This window comes from Haliotis cracherodii, unplaced genomic scaffold (assembly GCF_022045235.1).
Source record: "Haliotis cracherodii isolate W230 unplaced genomic scaffold, xgHalCrac1.p SCAF_8, whole genome shotgun sequence".
Taxonomy (NCBI): Eukaryota; Metazoa; Mollusca; class Gastropoda; order Lepetellida; family Haliotidae; genus Haliotis; species Haliotis cracherodii.
In genome coordinates, this window is record NW_027266341.1 from 32,797,276 (window position 1) to 32,809,285 (window position 12,010).

Below are 12,010 nucleotides of genomic sequence, written 5' to 3' on the forward strand. Positions count from 1 at the left end.
TCGCCCGCTTGGCAGACTGCCAAATTCTCGAACACGCTGCAACCGTACTATGGAAACCCGTGCCCGCCAACTCCGCAGGTAAACACCGCGTAATGCCTTGTGGTGCAACTGTCAGTCTGTTCATAGCATTTACATGAATACACGTCGGTATGCTTGTGAATAATGAAACACACTATATAGCGTCAGAAAGAAAGAATTTGCCGGCTCAGTAATTTTGTTCAATATTACCTGCAGCAGGCATTCGTTGTCCATTGTGTTGTAACTTGTCATATGCTCAGTTAGAATAGGTCTTCAGCAACCCACGCTTGCCGTGAAATGTGACTATGCTTGATGTAAGAGGCGACAAACGGATCGGGTGGTCAGGCTGCGGACGAGGTTGATGCTCATGATATCAATTATTGGATTGTCTGGTCCAGAAAATAAACAACAAACAAATCGTGTTTAGCATGACGACAAATATAGGATACTAGTATTTGTTACCAGATATGTATTATTTATACAAATTGTGTACAAAGTACACAGACGTAGGTAAATATATTTTAGCAGGCAAAGACTTGATTTTATGTAAAGGGTATAGCACGAGCTATAGGACCCTTAGTCTTATCGTTGAAATGGTTACTTAGATTCCGAGCCTTAACCGACCAATTAGACATTATCGGGTCCCGTGTTCTCTAACCAATTTGTACCATGGCCTAGGCGCCTAATATGATCTCTGCTACTTAGGGAGACTTTCCGACGTGACGTCCATGGACTGTGCAGGCTCCGCGACTGCACATATACGAGTGAGTGAGTTTTACGCCGCTTTTAGCAATATTCCAGCAATATCACGACGGGGGACATCAGAAATGGGCTTCACACATTGTACCCATGTCGGGAATCGAACCCGGGTCTTCGGCGTGACGAGCGAAGGCTTTAACCACTAGGCTACCCGACCGCCCCTGCACATATACAGAGTCAATACACAGATAAAAATGTAATTTAAAAAAAGAAAGAAAATCGTTCTGATATAACAATGTTGACTGGATATAGAAACTTAATAAATACAAATAGAGATAGATGTACAATATAAAGCTAGGTACTTAGTGATGCTGATAAGAAGAAGGATTCAGAAGACAAGATGGATCCACAGATATTTTGTTTCTCCAGCAATATCCAAGCGGCCTGTAAATTATGGATACTGGACCAAGCCATTTAGTGGTTGACATTATGAGCAACGTCCCACGACATAAATACTAAAGAATTAAACCACGAGTAGGAGCACTGCATCTTTTGGATTTGGATTACTGGAGGGTGTGTGTGTGTGTGTGTGTGTGTGTGTGAGGGGGGGGGGGGGGGGGGGGGGGGGGGGAGATTGCATATGAATATCGCATATATGAAATAAACCCAAAATATATCATTTTTATAAGTAGTTTTCTTGTTTTCTTACCAAATCAGGATAATCAGGATAAGTCCCTGTTGATTGATACAGTCATTTGGTAAAGACAAAGATGCAACTTTGGATTATTTTGAGTTAAATGGCGGCGAGTTATCCCCGTTTTTATAGCATTACCTCGTCACGCCGAAAACCCGAGCTACATTACCCGTTATCCCTGGTGTCTTTGATTTGTGTTCCCCTACCCCACCACATCTCCATCGTCGTTATTTATTGCTGGAATAATGCCAATGGCGGTTTTAAAACCATACTCGCTCGCTCGGCCTAAATGCCACTTTTATCTTCATTCTTCTCAGTGTGAGAAATATAAAACACATGTGATGACCCAATCAGCATTAACAGCTGTGCAGTCCCCACAGAGACATTATGCATTAAATAAACATATAAATGTAGAAACTCTGACATAATCTGGTGAGTGTCAGATAGTCGACCAGTCAGTTCGAGAATGTTCTAAAACATGTGTGGTATGCCTTACCAAAACAAACTTTTTCAGTAGATCTATTAATTAAAATATTTGTATTGACTAGATCTATGTATACATGAAAAAAACCAAATGAATTACAAAAATGATCAAAGCAAGTAAGAGATACTGACATCTCATGAGTTTTTTAAATCACAGAATGACACAGATATTGTTATAATCTCAGTTGCCGGCTCTGAAAAAAACAGTGCATCAATCATGGCGTGCTCTGGCCCGGGGAGGTATTACATTGTTGGGTATTTTCCAATCTTTACTTGTATGATTGGTTTTGATTATGTAAACATAATCTTCAAATTACTAACCTCGCTAATAATCAAACGTGGAAATATAAAATTTATGTCTGTGTAAATAACATAAATATATCAAACTATAAACATTAGCAATGTAATGAAAATATACAATGAATGGTCCCTGTTGCTACTTTCGTTTTGCGCATGACGGAAGTAAACAAACAAAACATCTGCGAAGATAAAACTTGCGGCAACTTGCCAAAAATTGTTTCCCCACGTTCCAAGTTATTGTGCACTTCGGTGGTATGCGGAATTACTAAGCAGGAAATCATTTCAGAAATTGCCAGAGAAGCTCTGTTGCTTGTTGATTAACGCTGCATGGGTGATAGTACAGTTGTAAGTTGGAGCTGAACGATCGACTAGAAAGTTCGTCTGCTAGGCTGGGCTTGTCGATAGGTAGGGTCCTATCGAAGAGCTAAAAATTCTTGGAAGTTTATGTCAGGTGTTTTTTTTATACACTCAAAACACAAACCAATCAATCGTAAGTCTTAGTTCATACCGGAACATCATTATAAAAGGTTTAGTATAACAGGTTTATAAAATACATAAGGTCATGTCATGTTGTTGTGGTAGGTATAACCGTTTGGACAGTATTATGTGATACATTTTTTTGCGTTATGAATAGTTTATAAAACAAAATTACATATGTCATAACACCAGTAATGGAACTGACCGTGGTACCTGCATTTATCCACAGCACCATGTAGCTAATTAATAATAATATCAAACTTAAACCGCGTCAGCGAGTTTGTTTATTATTTTTATTAGTTACATGGTCCTGTGGGTTACCATGTCTTCTCATGCATTTGTCGTTTAATATCTGTTTTGGTATGTGGCCCCGTTGTGACATAAAAGAACTGATATTAACCAATGTCTTTATGAACGACTGAGGGGATAGAGTCAGAAGCATGAGAGAAACATGCGAGCTAGCTGCAGGCAGATATCATAGCTCATATTAAGAAATACTCCATGTTTCCATAACATGTTACTGTTTATTTTCAGTACATTGTCGTAGGAGGCAACTGACAGGATCGGTTTGTCAGGCTTGCTGACTTGGTTGATGCATGTCATTGTATCCCAGTTGCATCGATGTTCATGATGTCAATCACTGGATTGACTTGATTATTAACAGACCGCTGTCACATAGCTGGAATATTGCTGCATGCGGCGTTTAACAACAAACAAACAGACATGGGGTTGGCATAACTCCTATTCATGCAAAAATAAGATATATTGTTTTGATGATACAATCGCACAATGCCTCACAATGCAGATTTTTAAATTGAATAGGTGTAACAGCCTAAATTTAGAATTCAGCACCACCAAATTTATAAACACCTCACATAACCCTATGAGGTAATTTGGGAAATTTTATTGCCAGATAACTCATACAAGGTGAAGAGTAACAAGGCATGACTAGGTACTCAGTTTAACAGTTGGGACAACAGTCTGAATGTCAGGAGTTCAAGTCTTAAAGATTCTCACAAAAACTGTTTGCTTGTATTATTGACACGTCACCTTCAGCAGAGATCGTCCTCACGAGAATTTGTGTTGAATTCAAGAGAAGGTCCGAAATAGTTTCCACAGGAACCAATTTTATCATAGAATGTTTTTTCATTTCCTGATTATTCATACAAGTTACATCTATTCCAGTCGGACTAAATTTTGACGGAACTGATCATCGTTGACATTATCAATAAGGAATGTTATTCCTAATGATGGTTTTCAGATGAATCCAGTAAATGTTGCAGCCCTTGTTGATCTACTCCACCCAGAGAAACATGATTCTGACAGTGAAGATGACATGGTAGGTCTCTACAAATTAAGGGAACTGATCATTTTGATTCTTTATGTCTTAATCTTGTTCCATTCCCTAATAAGTATAAATAGAGTGTGTGTGTTATCCTATTTTCCATGAATTTAATTGGCTGACGTGGAATTAAAATTGAATGTTATTTTTAAATAACTGCAGAAAAATCTTGCAAACCCAGAACTACTTTCTCAAAAGGGATTCCTGTTGATGTCGCGTCAGTGCACCAACTTTCAATAATTGAAAAAAAATCTGAAAAAAAGTATCAAGAACGTCCATGTATCAAACAGCCAAGAGATTATGAGGGCCTCTGTTACTAACTTTCAAAAATCAGTTAAAATAAACTATTCAAGGAGATCTTATCTTATATCTTATCTTATATATATCTTGTCTTATCTTATAAGATCTTATAACATCTTATAGTATATGATTTCATTGCACTCACGATATATATCTGCTGAACGGCCTTCTGTTTCGTTGCTTGGTCTATCCTCAATCAGCTCCATCGTTCTTTCGTGTATATCTGGAAAAAAGATTATATACAATTTGTAACTGTAATCCTTTGATAAATGCACAAAAAAGCCAAAAAAGTCCTTAAATACATGTACATCTTGGTGTGAACAGCTGAAATATGACTTGAGCAGCATACATGAACATACAGTACTGTTCACTCACTCTGTATTTTTACTAGTGCTGGTTTTCTTTTGTTTTTTGTGTCACATTTTGAAATATTCCAGCTCTATCACAATGGCTTGCAAATAATCCAGTGACCAATGAATTGCTGGAACCAGTTTTCAGTTTGGCTGTATAAAGATTGTCATGACGAAACATGTCTTGGTTGCAATAGAGACAGCGTCACAGGCATCATTGTAATTAATATCTGATCTCTGTTGATGAAAGTGTGTCAGACAATGGTTCTCGTATGAATGTGATGCTTGTCAGACCCCTGTGCGTTAAGCAATAGTTACTCACTCACTCTGAGGAGCCAACACTTGTCCTCATTCCTGATGAATGTGGCAGGATGTCCTTGTGTAGCTGGAATATTGCGGACATTCATTGCTACAGAAGTAGCAGGTGGTTGGAAGAGTGTTGTGTAAGCATGTTGTACATGTCTTCAGCCCAGACTATATTTGTTTTTGTTTACAGATTTTTGGCCCAGAAAATTTAGGTCAGTAGGTTGAAAAAATAAAAATAAACAAATTCCAATTTCAAATATTATTTTTGGCCTTTAAGTAAAAGTAATATACGATAATACATATTTGATATATTTTAAAAAAGCATGCAAGAAATAAAGCTGCACCATTTTGAAATATCAACTTCCTCAGGTCACTAAACAAAATAATGCTTAGTGAGATAAACATGTTCTTTGGAAAGACAATACAAATGTATTCAATTTTTTTACATTTGCCTGGGAACCCCATTTTATACCTTGGGGCTCCCATTTTTTTATCTGGGACCCCTACATATTGGAGGACCCTCAAACTAAATAACACAGGTAAATCCCTGGGGTGTGTCGTCCCGCCTCTTTATTTGTATATAAACATTTCCAACAGTAATCTCCAAAGGTTTCATTGTATGTATATTTCAGCCCTCAAATACTATGGCGAAGATGACGCCAGCTGATATCATTCCTAAAAAGACAGAAATAGAGGAAAAGAAATCAGGTAAGTTTGTGAGTGCTGTCACTTGAGGGATCGGACATTGAGATATTAGTGAAGACAATCTACCATGATTTAGTAACATGACTTGATCTGGGCCACACACATTGATCTTGGACACACACATGCACACGACCCGTGAAGATCCGGGGTAGACTAGGTCTTCAGCAACCCATGTTTGCTGTAAAAGGCGACTATGCTTGTTGTAAGAGGCGACTAACGGGATCAGGTGTTTCGGGTCGCTGACTTGGTGGATGCATGTCATCGTATCCCCATTACGTAGATCGATGCTCATGGTGTCAATCACTGGATTGTGTGCTCCAGACTCGATTATTTACAGACCACTGTCATATAGCTGGAATATTGCTGAGTGTGGTGTTAAACAAACAACAAATGTACACATACACGCATGCACGCACACACATGCACAGCAAACAATTATTCAAAATATGATGTGTGCAGGTTTCCTGAAAGATAAGTATTTAAGAATTATTTATTTGTAGTCAGTGTGGGTGTAGGTGTATTGGGATTTGCCTTACAAACTTATACTATGGCGCTTCCATTTGGGAGTGGGCTAGATGTTAACATTTGAGTATAGTTTTTCATCTTGAAAGCAGAATTTTGAGATCATGTCAAAATCAACATGCGAAATTTTAATGTGTATGTTATATTTGAATATTGCTCGGAATGTTAATGTAAGCTGTATTTAAGTGTGTGCAAATGTGGCGATAAAGTTAAAAAATATATGAGAAATAATTATCATAAACATCTGTTTATAGCAATAGAAATTAGGGGCGGTAAGTGAGGTATTTTGCCCTGCATTTATCTGATGGTTGATGAGCATAACACAGTGGCTAAAGCTATTTATTATCCTGCTGAAGTTCGTGTTTGATTACCCACAAATGTATTCTGTGTGGAGCTCATTTCTGGTGTAATATTGGTGGAATATTGCTAAAATCAGCATAAAACAAAATTCACTCTAATCTAAAGACCCTAAATCCATCAGTCATTTCTAGCTTTGGGTAAAGACTCCCTGACTTCCATCCTTGATATTCAAAACTGGTTTTATTTACAGCAGCAGGACCCAAGAAAGCCAGTAAAGACATATGGGATGAAGAGGAGGTGCCGGAAGGGTCCGAGTTTGAATCTGTGTATGACCCTCGACCTCAGCCTGAGTAAGCTGAAATTGCACTATGAATAATTAACAGAAAAACCTTGTAAATAACATGATTGGAATCGCCTAAAATATTGATTTCTCAGAATGTCGTCATCTTCCTGAGGAAAGGGAGTTAGCTGACTATAAACATCAAGTTTCCACCCTTGCCGCACTAGGATGGAATTATGGAGTTATGGTTTGGCTGTACTAACAAGTCTATGCATGGTCTAATCAAAATGGCTCAACTAAATCGACATTCGGTTCATAAACTGCAGTGCAGATTTCATTGATTACAGGATTTGCAAAGAATGTGTACCGTCAACTATTTAGCATCAACAGATCCAGATTTTTTCATGTTTTTATCAAAGTCCTCACATGATTTAATGCTCTTCGCAAAGAAAGACCTGTAATATAACAATATGGATCTTGATTTTCAATCAAATTGTCTTTACTTGGCGCCACCATTTTGTTTGAGAAAAGTAACTTGAAATTGTCACTGATGGTGATACAATCAAGCCCAGAAATTCCAGCCTTGTTAGGCAAGGGTGGAAACTGGACTTTTACCGTCAGTAAACTCCCTTGCCTGGGGAAGATGGGTGTTGTAAGATGTGCATCACTTGACAAGCAAGATACATGTGTGCATTTCACCAAAACACATTGCATGTATCTGTCTGAAAAAAACAGATCGAATAAGGATACTCAAGCATGGTTAGGTCAACTTAAAGGGGCACTGATCTCTGACAATTCACCGGGACTGGTTGTTGCCTGTAATTGGTATTTTTCCCATGGATACCAAGATTATATCCCAGAAATCTCAACTAGTTTGCGACCTGTGCTGCACCAACTGTAAGTGTAATCGTCGCTTTTATTGATAATATAAGGGCCTTAGATATGTATATCCACTGGGGGTGTCATTAATTGGTAAACTTTAGTATTGATATATCGACTCAAAAGCATCACGGTAATCAAATACATATCAAATATTAATCAAATTAGTTAATTTATAGATAAACAATACCCATATTGACCCCTGGTTAAAATTGAATTTTTTCTGTCTTATCATTGCCAAGGTTGACCATGGTAATCTTCAAAATCTGAAAGTTTCTGTGGCTGTGAATTATTGATTTAATATTGATATTCATCAGTTTGTATTGATACAGCATCGATATTACAAATGTACCAGTATCAATACACCGAAATTGCAATATACGATGACATCCGTGATATGACCTCACCCAACTTAATTTGTGTTTTAGGCATCATATAAAGTAATAGAACAGACATACAGTAAAATATGTCCATAATGAACTGATGGGACCCGTGAAGATCTGGGATAGAATAAGTCTTCAGCAACCCATGCTTGCCATAGAAGGTGGTTATGCTTGTCGTAAGAGGTGACTAACGGGATCGGGTGGTCAGACTCGCTGACTTGGTTGATGCATGTCATCGTATCCCATTTGCATGGATCGGGATACGATAAAATATTGATGTATCTGGGAAAACCCTTTTTTCTCTCAACATCAACCTTTTAATTATAATTATTAGGCAAAGTAGTTAGAAACACTCATTGTTTATTTGCCTGAGGAATGCCTCTGACATGGGCATATCCCTTAATTTGAGTGCCTATTCATATCTCTGTGCTTGTATTTTGTGATTGTCAACATATTGTTTTTCAGCTTTGATATTGTCTACAAACAAGCTGTCACCTCTGAAGACATGTTTCTGGGGATGGGAAACAAGACGCCATCCTCCGCTAGCTGTGAAGACATGGTGGTATGTCAAGTTTACAAGTATTATCATCATACCTCCATGTCAGAATGAGGAGATCTGATTGGTCCATGTGATGTTGATGAAATACAAAGTTGTTTTAAGTTCAAATGTTTGTATGTATGTATGCATGCATTTCAAAATCTGTAGACAAAACAAAGATAAAGTCTGCAACTGTTAGCTGTAATAGTGAGCCTCAAGGACTGGATAAGGGACAGGTTGCCACTACCCAGGAAACTCTAACACAACACTTCATTACTCTTTCCCCAGGTAAAGATAAAGCTTCCTGACAGTAAAATGGCAGATGTCCAACTGGATGTCAAGGCCAAGTTTCTAGACTGCCGCACGCCGAAATAGTAAGTGCTTGTTACTCGTTACACAGGTAAATTCTAAAAACATGTAGCTGAAATACAGGTTTGTATAAAATCAGCCTGTTTGTCCGTCATATGTCATAAACATCTTCCTCAAGACCACAAGACCAGTGAAGCTGAAATTTCCCATGTTTCACCAAAGATGACAGCCCAATTTGTTTAAAATGTTCACATCTGCTTTTTAAGATGGCCACGAAGGCAGCCATATTGACCTTGATTTGAGCTTTGCACTTCAACCTTACCGCAATCTCAAACTACTCAGCCATTTGTGTTCAAACTGTAATGAAATGTGGTAGATCTATACTTTGTAGTGCGACTGAACACATTGGTACGATGTTGTTTTTTCGGCCATTTTGTAATGGAATGTTGTATTTCACTAATTTGTTTAGTTGCAACATATGTGCGCTGTTTTTTGCGATATTCTGATTAATAATTTTGACCTTAATTTGACAATGCTCTTAAATTATTCATTCTTAATTTTGGTGGTTTTCAAGAAAAGTAAGTGTTTTTGTTATTTTATACAATAAATCTGCACTGACTTTCAAATTAAATGTGATAATAAGTTTTTTTTCTACAAGACATTAGGGCAGTTTGCAATTTCACCTATCCGGCAGAAATCTTAGCAGTCGCTGTAAGCGGGCAAGCAGCTATTTTAGACACTGACAGTACCAAAGTCATGCACCAAAACGTATGGTGGCAGGTCATTTCAACATGCTGGCCAAGTGTTATGGCACAATCTGGTGTCAGAAATCAAGGAACCAGAAACCTTGACAAAATATTAAAAAGAGAGCGACCTGTCTCTTCAAGCAAGCCTTGGACTAGATTTACCATGGCCCCAACACATGTCAGCAGTTTTTGTTGGAAAGTGCTCCATACAAATACGTAATTTAATTTAGGTAGCGGCGGTGGGGTAGCCTACTGGTTAAAGCGTTCACTTGTTACACCGAAGACTCAGGTTCGATTTCCCACATGGGTACAATGTGTGAAGCCCATTTTCGGTGTCCCCACCGTTATATTACTTGAATATTGCTAAAAGCGGCGTAAAACCATACTCACTCAATGGAAAACAATACGACTCGAGAGTTTCAATGTTCCTGTGTATACTGTTTTCTTAATGTTGTGGTTCAGTTTCCTCGCTATTAGGAGTGGTGGAATAGCCCAGTGGATAAAGAGTTCACTCGCTTCGATTCCTCACACGGGTATGACGATGCCTATTTAAGGTTTTACCCCGACTGGAACATTGCTAAAAGCGTCATAAAACAATACGCACTCGCACAATTGCTCGTTATTAGATTGCTAGCTTAACAATTGATTAAAAGCAGCCTAAAACCTTACTTACTCACTCACTCAACATGCTGCATTCTGACCATGTTACTTCCAGCAAGCTGGGTCTGCACCTGCCGCACCCTGTGGACCACAAGAATGGCAAGGCACAGTGGGAAAGTTCATCAGAGACTCTAGTTGTCACATTACACATGATGAGAGAATATGACTTCATGAACTTCTGAGGACCAGACCAGATGGAACCGATGTGTAATACTGGATGCTGACACAGATAAACTCTTCTGTCATGACTCACAATATTGACAAGTGTCTGTGCAACAGGTGCTTGTACAACATATTGATGCAGCAAATATTCAGAGATTGACATGACCTGGCTCTCGTCTCAAACAGGTCATGTTGTTTCTGGGATCAAGTACCAGCTCTCCTCTTAAACATTGCTGAAATTTGAATTTGAATATTAATATCATGTTATTTTTAGATAATGTATTAGATCCAAATTAGTAAATAGTATTCAGAGGGGGATCCAGAATTTTGAAAAACGGGGATGCACCTTATACCCTTGACTTGACCGAGGGTGCAGTTAACATTTAAGGTGTACGAGAGAAAGGGGATGCACACACCTGTATCCCCCTCTGAATCCGCCAGTGTTTTTCTAGACTGTGCCTAGTGAGTGGACACTAAATGCAGTTAACATGTAAGGTGTACGAGAGAAAGGGGATGCACACCCCTGTATCCCCCTCTGAATCCGCCAGTGTTATTCTAGACTGTGCCTAGTGAGTGGACACTGAATGCATGTACAAGTTCAAGATGATGACTGATGTTTATGAAGTTCATTCTGTCCGTCATGTCTCACCATGTAACAACAAAAGCAGGTGGCCATCCTTTCATGCAGAATGAGGAATGACAACACATATGTCCAAGCTTTCATACAAACAAGATTTAACATCACATTATCCGGAATAAATATATACGTGTCCGTCCTATCATCCACAATGAAGATGAACAAGTGTCCGTCCTAGCATGCAAACGAAAAGTAACATGTGACCCTCATTTGCATAATGATGAGAAAGTGTCCTTATTCGAACAGAATGTGAATGACAATCACAACAACTCTCACAGGGGATCAGGTAGCCAAGTCGTCTCTGACGCTTTAATTTGCAGTGCAGAGTTGCATCTTTTGGGCACATCAGAAACCTATGATCATGGGTTCAAATCCCGATTCGTACCAGTTATGTTGTTGGTTTGTCAACACCTACCTGTGGTCGTTGGTTTCACCAAAGTGTTAAACGTCACAGACCTGCATCACTTCAGGCTTTCCTCTCAAATCAAGCTGACATGCCATGATAAAACTTGAATACTGTTCAAAGCGGCATTAAACCCAGCTCACTCAATCGTAACCCTCAGTGTAATCCTAACTTTACAAATGAGGAATCAATAAACATTTCATGAACCAGTACATTACGTCCTATTTCGTTCCATTTTCATGTGCGATTCGCTGTGCAGAGTTGCGTCCCTTGGGCATGCCAGAAACCTATGATTGTGGGTTCGAATCATGGTTCACCTAGATTATGTTTCTAGGTTTGTCAGCACCATACCCGTGCTTGTGGGTTTCACCGAAGTGGTAAACGTCGGAGACCTGCATCACTTCGGACTTTCCTTCCACATTAAGCCGACACACTGCGATATATCTGGAATACTGTTAAGAGCGGTGTTAAACCCAACTCACTCACTCACTCACCATTTTCATTTATAACATGTCAG

The 12,010-nt window shown here is 38.8% G+C and overlaps 1 protein-coding gene across 3 annotated transcripts; it reads left to right on the plus strand.

The window, feature by feature from the left end:
- The first annotated feature begins 5 nt into the window (after positions 1–5).
- On the plus strand, positions 6–12,010 carry LOC139450768 (dynein axonemal assembly factor 6-like). Of its 3 annotated transcripts, none has more exons than XM_071232599.1 (7): positions 6–78; positions 3,933–4,010; positions 5,602–5,677; positions 6,747–6,846; positions 8,504–8,600; positions 8,865–8,950; positions 10,347–12,010. In XM_071232599.1, exons 2-7 carry the CDS (start codon positions 3,933–3,935, stop codon positions 10,471–10,473), a joined length of 564 nt encoding a protein of 187 aa, XP_071088700.1. In that variant the 5' UTR covers positions 6–78; the 3' UTR covers positions 10,474–12,010. The 3 variants fall into 3 exon arrangements, with proteins under 3 accessions (XP_071088700.1, XP_071088698.1, XP_071088699.1); XM_071232597.1 differs by lacking the exon at positions 6–78 and adding an exon at positions 2,387–2,539; XM_071232598.1 differs by lacking the exon at positions 6–78 and adding an exon at positions 2,387–2,539 and having other exon boundaries at positions 6,750–6,846.

Coding starts and splice junctions, on each gene's coding strand:
- LOC139450768 (XM_071232597.1), top strand. Junction 5,678..6,746: donor AATAGAGGAAAAGAAATCAG/GTAAGTTTGTGA, acceptor TTTTATTTACAG/CAGCAGGACCCAAGAAAGCC. Junction 8,951..10,346: donor GACTGCCGCACGCCGAAATA/GTAAGTGCTTGT, acceptor TGTTACTTCCAG/CAAGCTGGGTCTGCACCTGC.